Raw genomic sequence first — 10,947 nt, 5'->3', positions numbered from 1 at the left:
AAACGTATGTTGGACAATAAATCACTGCCACATAACGAATCAGAGTTGAGCAACAATTGAACATGGAAGCTTACCATTGGACGTCGGCTGGCCCAGCAGATACCCGACGCGCTGATGCTGATGCAAGTCGTCTAACGTGCGAACAGAAACGGGCCTGGTGCAGCAGCAACAAGAAGAAGATGCATGCCATTCGGCCATGGCCCCATCGGCCACCGACGCAGCAATGGATGGAATGAGCGGGTGCTTCAGCCTCCAACACCCTTCATTTTACCTTGCCTTAGCTTTCGCGACGGACTCCATACCTCTCCCGACTTGTGGCCTGCCTGTAGATTCTCAATGGCATAGCGAGGGACCTCCGTCCATGGCCAGGCCGCACTCGTATTCACGCTATGCGCCAGCCAACCCAAGGAACCCAAGCATCAGAGTCTCATCAATTTCCAAGATGGTTTACTCCAGAGCCCAGTCAGACACATGAACCGCTGACTGACGATGAAGTACAGGCTGGCCTGACCTCATCTTGCCGCTTCGATGATACCTCGCTCATCATTTACATCGCACTACGGGCTGCTTAACTGGCGCTGGATTGGCTACGTTGTGGAAACCCCTACCTCCTATACATGCAAGTACGCACACTGGACGCCTTGCTGTCTTGGTGCCACCTACAGATTAATACAACTCATCTGCATCCACGAATGACGGGAAACTTCGGTACCTGCTCTTCCCGGCTTTCTTCGTATGGCCCGAGGTACAGAAGAGTTCCGCCGGGCGCTATAGCGGACGATGTACCTACCCAACCCGGCTGACCACGAGGCACCGTGTTGGATACGGAGAACCCTGATCAGCGCCTCTTGGTACCGATGTGTCCAAGTGTCTCCCATCTCTCTTCCACTTTGCATCAATAGGTCCCTTCGAGACGTGTGTCAATTGCAGCCACCGGCATTGGTCTGTTTTTTCCTTTTTCCTGCCACGGACTGGCTGAGGTGAGGGTGCTGCTTTCTTCAGTGCTCCCAGAGGCTAGAGGCTACAGCTGCCCCTCCTCCAAACAGGGCTCAGGGCTCATCAGCAGCACGGCCACTTCGTTCTCCGGCTATCGGTCGCGATCTACCTCGGAGTTCTTTGCCATTGGCTGGAGCTGACGGCCGCAATTGTCAGCACGTCGATTCGAGCGAGCGACAGCGGCCTGACCTGGTCGCGTATGTTTCCTATCTCATGGCAATGGCTCTTGTCAGGCAGACCAGGAACGAAACGAATACTGTCACTACATATACACACCAAGCTGTCGCAGCAGCAGCTCGTTTTACAGCTGGGTCCGTTCGATTGGCATTGCCGCGCAAACCGGTCCTGCCAGGTACAGAGCAAAAAGACACCAGAAACGTCGAGAGAGAAGAACAAAAAAAAAAGGGTGTGTTGCTTTGGTCGTACGTATCCGCCGTGCCACGCCAGGCCGGTGTATGCGTAGGTGTGCGACACCACTCGACTAGTCAACCTAGCCTAGCACTCATACCTTACCGGGCGTCACACACCGTCTTTGCTTCGGATCATATCCTAGCTGAGCACCAGTGGAAAACTCAATTTCACAGCGGACACTCGCCCGGGCCAGGCTTGGCCTGCCTCTGGAACAACCCCGGGCCATGAGATATCCAGCACGGGATCCTCCATCCAATCCACTTTGCCGCTGAACCAGCCAACAACAGGCCTGGCATGTCGAGTGATGCGACTGGACGCGGACTGCCTTGCCTTGACGAGACCTTTGGGTACAGATACTTTGCGCTCCGTGCGGATAAGAACCAGGGAGCCCGAGACTTTGAGGTACTGGGCAGTTGCTCTATTTCCGAATATCTGCTCCGGCCACCTTGTACCTCATGCAGGTGAGATGTGAGAGAAAGAGCATGGCACGGCACGGCAGCTGTCGTGCGGCGACTTTGGCTGAGGCGGGCGGACAGCTAAGCACAACAGCGGCGACGGGCGATGGACAATGTGTACCGAGAGAGCACCCCCGGTGAACGGCCGGCAACGAATGGCCTGAATCACGACGCGGAGGTACAGCATCGCGGAGCCGCAGGGTATTATTCAGCATTTCCGCCTGCTATCCATGAGGCAAGCCGTGCTCGCGAGAGCCCGGGATGGGCTGGTTGAATACCAGCGGGAACGGCTTCGTGGCGATTCACCATGTACATGGACAAAACTCAGTTTGGCCGTCTGATTATCTCTGCCACGGCCAGCCTTTCTTTTTACCTCTGGCGCTGTCATTGGCATCAATTGAATAAGCTCACAGAGGCTCACGCGTCGGGTCTAAGTCTCGTCGCCTTGCCGAGCTGTCCGACCCCCCGATACAGGTGTCGCATGTCTATCTCGCCATCGGACAGTGCCCCGTGCGATAAGCCTGGGCATTCATACACTTGCTATTCACACGGCACAGACAGAGGAGCCTTGTTTGCTGAAGGATAGGATGGTCCTGTTGTTGAATCGGTATCGCATCTTGAAATCGCCCAGTCCACCACCACGCACGTCAAACCCTGGCATTAAGCAGGCTGACCAAGGAGAGAGAACAGACCTTTTGGCGCACGGGACGTGGTCTCCAGACCCGATTACGTAGGAAACACGGCCGAGCCCATGTCCATGTCCGCATTCACAGCCCTGCCCCCTTTTATCCAAAGTGATTCAGGCTTCAGGCTTCGGGCTCCAGGCTCAAGGCTCAAGGCTCAAGGTTCCCGACTCCGCGGTGGATCGAATCATCTTTTTTGACGAGGTGGTCCATGGTCTACACAGTAATACTCCGTCCGTACTTTGTGCACAGGATGGCGCGGCGGCGTGCTGCTTTCAGCCTGCAACGGTTCCCCCATACCAGCCTCCCCTGTTCACTCTCCATTGGTGTCCCCCTGACCAGTCTCTTCTGGGGGCTAGTCCGGGCGGGAGTGTAGCCATGTAACCTGAAAGCGGGAATGAAGCTGTTGGCGGAAAGTTGAAAGGCAGGTAATTAGCGGTTCATACTGCGTACACTACAGGTAAGAAAGGGACCGTAGCGTGAGCAGACACTGATTCCTTCTGGCAGGGGAATGCAGGACAGCGAGCAGAAAGTATATATGGGATTTCCAGACAGGATGGAACGCAGGACCATTATTGCCTTTTCGCGTTTGTTCTGTAGTCTGTACGGATGGATAGCTGGTGAAAAAGGGCCAGCGGAAGTCGAGTGACTTGCGGAACTTGTGGGAGCTGGATATGAATTCTGCTTTCAAGTTCCGTGTTTTACCCTTCTCTATTGAGGTGAGTGCCTCAACCAAGCCTATCCGTAACCTGTCTTCGTAAATATGTACAGCCTGCGCCTGCGCCTGCTTGCTCGTAGTGTACGGATGCTTCCCTGGCCTGGAGGTCATGTCATGTGCTCGCGCCAAGTCATTTATTCCAGGTCCTAATTCCGTCCGCCCATTCGTGCGCGGTGAGGCTTCCATCTTTCGCAGCATAACTCGGTTCGGTGTGGGAAGTATCCGTACAGACATGAAATGTGTCAAAGTGCCTCAGCCTCACTCAGTCCACCGCTTTTCCGCACGAGGTCTTACATCATCTTGCCTCACTGCCATGTGTGCAACTTGTCATTTTACCAACAAGTCACGAGAAGTTGGCAATGGAGAAAAACGGATGGAATTTAGTATCCGTCAGTTCAGCAAGTTTCATGGAGCTTTTTGGAGTCTTCATGGAAGGCAAGGTGATGCCCCCCCCCCCGTCCCCCACTACAGCCCGGACGGGGATGTTCAAGAGGCCGTGCTGATTGGTGACAGACTGGAGCTCTCGAGAGGCATGTACCTACGGAGTAAGTAAGGTAGCCATTGGATGCAGAGCAAGAGGGAGAGAAAGGAAACAGGAAGGAATGGTGGACCACTCTCAGGCCAGCAGAGAGAGAGAGAGAGGGAGGTACGGCCCCTGGAGGTACTTCATTCTCATCCGGTCAAGTGATGCCGCCGCACTGTGCTCAGGCTACGTTTGCCATGTACACTACGAGGAACTGACCTGGCCATCCCAGGCTGCTATGTACGTACCTTGGGATTATCGAGGAAAGGTCGGGTACGTGCCTATCTGAGCTAGGTAAGGTAAGGTAAGGTGGTGGAAGGTAATCAAGAAGCAGGTGCCCACAGCTGCCTATAATGCAATCCATAACCATAAGGTAGGTAGGTACCTATGCTTTTCGGTGTACGGAACAAAACTAGATGTCTTCCCATGGTCATTGGGAAGAGAACCGAAGCTTCCTTCTTTCAACTATATTTCGTAGGTTCGATGTATTGAGCCAGCTTGGACTTAGGAATGGAAGATTTCTTGGGATACCTAGGTTCCCTACTTGGGTACTAAGGTGAGGTAAGGTAAGTAAGGTGCCTAAGTAATGGGGAAGGCTGCGATGGGACTAAGGGACCTAAGGACTAAGGTATGGTGAGTCGTGACTGACGGCGGTCGCTCTCTTCCATTTCCCATCCATCAAATCTCCCATCCCACCGACGGACCCTGCTTTCGCGTTTTGTGGAGCATCTGCGACTTTGGACCAGGCCCATCCCCGGTCCATACCTCGCACAGTAGCTTCCAACTGACCGAGGTACTTTGCCCAACGTACCACGGTAAGGTACCTATCTACCTTACCCTTCATGTCCCATTGCCAAAGGTACAGTACCTCACACTAGGTACCCGCCCACACACCCACAACGCACACACACACACACATATTCGCTCTTGACCTGACGGGCATTGGATCTCTCTTGCTCTTGCTCTTTCTCTTGCTGCTTGCTCTCTCTGGTGGCAGTCCACACCCAACTCCTCGTGGTCCTCGCTCCTTCTCTTCTCATTTTGCCCACAGATGCACCAGGCTGGGCTGCAACAGGAAGCGTTTCCCTAACAAGTACCTCAACTCCCCCTTCCCACCATTGATCATTTGATTCCTCTTCCCTTTTCCCTTCTTCCCTTTCTTTCTCCAAGCAACTGCTTCGACCGGTGGGAATTGTTCGTTCGACGAAAGCTTCAATAGCTCTCTCCAGCCATACGAGGAATCAAGACACGAGAACGAGAGTACCTCTATAACAAAGTAACAAAGGACACTAGCAAGACAAGACCGAGGGAACCATTTGCTGGCCTGTTTCCTCTTTCTCTCTTCTTTCTTGCCAATTACCTACTACTCTCCGACTCTTACTCTTACTCTTACTCTCTTCCTCTACGGATACTCTGGGTTGGAATTAGCATGCCAACTTCGGCTTCCAACAGCGACTTCTCCCTCTTGTCTTCCTTTCCCTCCAACTAAACGCCGCACTCCGAAACAACCTGGGCGCTTTCCATCACCCCCCGTCTCCAATCCACCCCGCCATCCCTCTTCCTCAACCCAAGCCTCTCTCTCTCTCTCTCACACACACACACACACACACCACACGCACCACACACCACAAACATCCAATAACTCACACGCACACAATCAATCTTTCTCTCCTTCACTTCCTCTCGTACACTTCCTTCTTATCTGCTCCATCTCTTTTTTTTTTCTTCTCGCTTGTTGCTATTGCGCACTCTCCCGACCGCCGAGCTGCTCCCCCAAAAAGCAATCCGACCCCTCTTCAACCTACCCATCCAACCTCCCCCCCTCCACCTCCTTGCCTTTACGATCACGACGAACGACGATTACGAACCCCAAAAGTATGGCCATGAACGACAGCGAGGTCAAGGTCGAAAAAGAACACCAGCATGACTACTCCCGCTTCAGCTCCGGCCCCAGCTGCCGCCAACACCGCTGCCGCTGCCGCCGCAACCACCGAAGACAGTGGTATGAGTCGCACCTCACCTTGCCCACCCCTCCAAAAACTGCCCCTCCTGTTCCCACCCGCTTGTCCCGCCATTCAATTCAATCCTCCCACCACCCGCCCAACGCCCCATGGCTTTCCCGAGAAATGCAATGCAGTGCAATCGTCCCTCCCAGTTTTGTTTGAATAAATTTGATCGTAGCTGACAATGTCCTCGCAATCATTTTAGTAGCTTCTACCATTACTGTCAACACGAAGACGCCTGCCAATTTCCCTCCTCCCAAGACCGATAAACCCCGCCCTCATGTGTGCGCGACTTGTCAGCGCTCTTTCGCCCGATTGGAGCATCTGAAACGTCACGAGCGTTCACACACAAAGGAGAAGCCCTTCGAGTGTCCCGAGTGCACAAGATGCTTTGCCCGTCGCGATCTGCTGCTGAGACACCAGCAGAAGCTTCACCAGACCACCACACCCTCGTCACGTCCTCGCAATCGTCGTGAGAGTGCCAGCAGCGCTGCACCTGGAGCTCGCGCACGTAAGAACAGTGTCGCTGGTCCCAATGCTGCCGCTGCCGCAAATGCCGCCGCTGCCTCGATGCGACCCAGGGCAAACACCATCAGCCATGTCGACGGCAACGCTATGCAGATGATTGCCGCGGCCAACGCACAGGTAGCGCGGGGCATGCCTCCTGGCACACACAGCCGTCACCCCAGCCTCGCGGGGTTGCCCGTGCATAACATGGACTTTGCCGGCATGTCGGCTGCGATGGGTCACAGAGGCATGTCTCATGGTTTGCCCAAGCTCGAGACGCACGGCATCAACAATATGGACTTTAGCGGCTTGCGGACCGCGCCTCCCATGGCCGTCTTCAATCCCGACTTTGACTTCGAGGGTCTGCTGTTCGGCCCGGGCTCCACCATCAACCCTAACGCGCTCCACTACAATGATTCGCCGCAATCCATGGCCATGGACCAAGCCTCGCCGTTTCCCCACGGCCTGGCCGGCGATATGTCGACGACGCAATTGGACGACAGCTTCGATTGGCTGACCGGCTTCGAGCACCAGATGTCTTTTCAGGGCGCCGATAACGCCGTAGACGGCTCGAGTCCCTCGGCTATCAGCACCACCAGCCAAAGTGGCATTAGCGATGTAATGGTGGACGGCTCCAATCATCACCCTGCTCCGGCAGGGACAAGTTCAATGTGGCAACCGGCCGTTATGGGTCCTCCCCAGGTCCCGAACCCGTTTGCCATGGATCTAAATGGTTCGGTCTTCCCAGATCTCTTAAACGGAGCACCCGTCTCACCACAACCTGCTGCGCAGAAAATGAACGATGCCTATTTCTCGACGCCGCCTCCCTCTCTTAGCTCCCTCAGTCCGTCGATGGTTTCCGGACTCAATACGCAAAACCTCAACCAAGCGCTCAACTTCAACGGAGGGCCAGAGACCCCCTCGTCCTTGAACGGCGGTAACCACGGTGTGTCGCCCGTCTCCACCATCACGGAAACGACCCGAGGTGCCATCGTTGGTGCTCTTTCGCAGTGCTCTCCCTTTGGTGGACGGAGATACTCATTTGCGACTCCAAGCTCGCCAATGTCGCCGGGCTTTCAGAACACAACCAACAGTGTTCCAGACCATGTAAAGAATTTACCTAGCACTCAAGACTTACAACGATATGTTGGCGCTTACCTTCGTTACTTCCACCCTCATCTGCCGTTCTTGCACATTCCCACTTTGACTTTTGAGATGCCACCCACCGCTGCCAACCGATCCAACACCGTTGGGGGGAGCGGGTGTCTCATTCTTTCCATGTCTGCCATTGGCGCCTTGTACGAAATGGACCACGTCCAGTCTCGAGAACTTTTCGAGATGGCCAAGAAAATGATTCAACTGTACCTTGAGGAAAGGCGGAAAGCCGATGTGAGAAAGGCCGACTTGCGGAGAGCCCCAGCATCTGAACCGACGTCTCACAACCAGGAATCATCTGTTCACACCCCGGTATGGTTGGTGCAAGCCATGCTCCTGAATGTCGTCTACGGCCACAACTGCGGAGACAAGACGGCCAGCGATATCGCATCCACCCACTGTGCTGCTCTTGTCAGCTTGGCCCAAGCTGCCGATTTGCTCCGCCCCATTCGCGTGGAATCCACAGAAGCTCATGATACCCACATGCATGACGATACGTGGAGCGGCCTTCGGTCAGACTCCGAGGAGCATGCGGAGTGGCTCCGATGGAAAGTCATGGAGGAACGCAAGCGTACCCTTTACGTCGTCTTCATCCTCTCAAGTCTTCTCGTTGCGGCATATAATCACACTCCGGCTTTGACCAACTCGGAAATTCTGCTCGACCTGCCTTGCGATGAGGATTTCTTCGCTGCCGAGAGTGCTACGGCCTTCGCGGCCAAGGGTGGCGTCCGCGCCGCAAACCACAACCGGATGACTTTCCACGAAGCCTTGGGCGACCTACTCAGGTCTAATGAGAAGCAGCAGAAGCAACTTGCCCTCCAGAATGGTCAACAGGTATTCGGGCAAGGCGGCATGAACGACCTCAAGAGCGATCTCAAGCCGTCGACGTTTGGCTGTCTCATCTTGATCAATGCACTACACAACTACATCTGGGAGACACGCCAGCGCCATCACAACAAGGTATGGACTAACGAGGAAACCGAAAAGATGCATCGCCACATTGAGCCGGCCCTGAAGGCCTGGCAGGCAGCCTGGGCAAGCAACCCAAACCACAGCCTTGAGAGACCGAACCCGTTCGGGCTTGGACCGCTGTCTGCCGATGCCATTCCACTTCTCGACTTGGCCTACGTACGACTGTTTGTGAATCTCGCCCGCTCTAAGGAGAAGTTTTGGCAACGCGATTGGGATGCTATGGCTGACGAGCTCTCCCGGGGCAGCGAGATTGTCCAGCACGCCGAGCATTCGCCCGCCTCTAACCCGGAATCGACAGGCACAGATCATTCTGATAATTCGGTTTCAAGCTCCGTGTTCGTCGAGTCCCCGGCAACCCAGTCGTCATCATCTCCAGAGTTTTCTGCCGTCAAATTCCCGCAGGCCCAGGCTGCACCAAACCGGTCCACTTCTCGTAGAGAGAAGCATCTTCGCAAAGCCGCCTTTTACGCGGCAGACTCGCTCGCCATGTCCGACAAGCTGGGTGTCACATTTGCGGACTTCTCCAGCAGAGAGTTGCCTCTACAGTCGGCCATGTGCGCATTTGATTGCGCTCAGGTTTTGGCTGAATGGGTCGCAACTTTGCAAGATCGAGTAGGCCGATACCTGGGAATCCTCGGTCAGGACGATGTCGACCTATCGCAAGTTCCTGCGATTATGCTGCTGGAGGAAGAAGATGTCAAACTGCTCGGCAAGGTTCAGGAGGTGTTGGCTTCCGCAGAGATGAAGATGAACTTTGAACTTGTACAAGGAAATATTGCAGGTGTTGACACAAGGGTGCAAATGGACGATCACGCAGGCCACGCCGCCAAAATTCTCAGAGTCACGGCTTACATGCTCGATAAAGCCGCTGTCTGGCCAGTCACTCATTTGATGGCCCGATGCCTCGAGACTCACGCCACACACATGCGAGCCAGGGCCGAGAAATCAGTCATTCCCTGCGAATAGGGTGTTGGTGTATGAGGTCTTCTGGGATGTCAATGACATTGGACTACTCTCATTGGACGATGTGGATTGGTTGGAGGTCGCCGGCGACTACTCTCAGTTGCTAGAGGGCGCGCTGAAGGACGAGGATGCAAGTTTCGACGGAACCCAACACGGGCTGGAGGCCGAAGAACGACAAAAGTTCACGATAAATGGAACCGACAGCCAAAATACCCCGACGCTTTTGTGGGAAAAGCCAAAAGTTTCTAAATGACGTTACGACGTGTTCCCGGCTTGGGAGCATATTTCAAAACACGGCATACTACAACGCCGTCATTGTTTACGTTGACGCTGCTAAGCGATCTGGGCATTCCTTCGACAGAATACGACGCAGCGACGAATACTGTACATCAAAAAGTTTGCTTGGGCACCCAAGCTGCTTCGAGTGAATACGAAATGTCACCTACTCCACACACGGGTCGGTCATTCTGCCTCGAGCAAACCCCTGGGAGACTTGGTGCCAGTCACGTCTAAGGGAGTCTTCATAGCAGGAAGAAGCCTATTTCGATTGGAGTTGTGTGATCTTGGATTAGGCTGGGTTGGGGCGGCGTTTCTTCTTTTTTTTTTCCCCCCACTTCTTTCACGTATGTGATGTGCAAGCTCATACTGGAAAAGTCACATGTCGGATCCCGGTTGGCCTCCTCCGGCGTGAGTGGCACATTGGCAATTCGCTTCACTAGTCCCTACCGCTGCACTGCCACGTCTCATAGATGTATGCAGATCGGCAATGCTGGGCGGTTGAGATTAGTCTTCCCAGCAAAACCTTGCTCGCCATCTTATCCCTGATCGACTTGAGGGCCGACATGGCTGGAGGGCTTTTCTGGTATTTTTCATGTAGCAAAATACTGGGGTAGGACATCAAATGAGGTTGGGTGCGTGGTCCGTCAGCTGTCCCTGCGCAGGAAATCCGGTATCTTGGTGAGGGTAGACGGGTGGGGGATTGTATGTACGGATGAAGATACCGAGTTGATATTGAGGTTCGCGCCATGCAGACTCAACCTGCTTTTCGATTGGATAATTGGACAAGCGACTGGGAAGCAGGGTGGTGCAGAATCTGGATATACCGGCAGGGCTAGGCTCGAAAACGGACGCATCAAATAGGGATAGGGAATAAAACAGAATCAAAAGGAATGAGACGAGAGACAAAGTCCACCCTGATTCATCTGCCAATGTGTATTCGCTTGCTTGCTTGCTTGTTTCCTCGCGCCTACCTAGTACCTGGATACTTGGCGTGCAAGGGTTTACGTGTCAGGGGCGGCAAGATGAGTCTTTGGCGGTGCTACCATCGTTGCCTCAACCGCCTCCCTCCACAACTTGGCTATGGGTGTGTAATGCCGCCCAGGGCTCTCTCTGCTGCTCGAATAGTATGGGGGTTGGGAACGCGAATAGCTGTCAATATCCAACCTCAAAGTCAAACAGCAATCTCGAGCATGCATGGAGTTCCAAACTGCAATAAAGCCAACACGTTGATGATTTATTTTTCCTTATCCGACATCTAAAGGAACAAATTCGCTTCGCTATC

The 10,947-nt window shown here is 54.1% G+C and overlaps 1 protein-coding gene across 1 annotated transcript; it reads left to right on the top strand.

Moving 5' to 3' along the window:
* Positions 1-5,709: 5,709 nt before the first annotated feature.
* Positions 5,710-9,389, top strand: N0V96_011981 (uncharacterized protein; the record flags this gene model as incomplete). The annotated part of the gene is made up of 2 exons (XM_053197097.2): positions 5,710-5,788; positions 5,998-9,389. The coding sequence occupies 2 exons, from the start codon at positions 5,710-5,712 to the stop codon at positions 9,387-9,389; spliced, it is 3,471 nt and encodes a 1,156-aa protein (XP_053045404.2).
* Positions 9,390-10,947: the final 1,558 nt, after the last annotated feature.

The sequence above is a fragment of the Colletotrichum fioriniae genome (genome assembly GCF_027942845.1).
Source record: "Colletotrichum fioriniae strain IMI 355084 chromosome Unknown scaffold_20, whole genome shotgun sequence".
NCBI classification, from domain to species: domain Eukaryota; kingdom Fungi; phylum Ascomycota; class Sordariomycetes; order Glomerellales; family Glomerellaceae; genus Colletotrichum; species Colletotrichum fioriniae.
The sequence above is the reverse complement of the archived record's forward strand: the minus strand, read 5'-3'. Positions and strand labels throughout refer to the sequence as shown.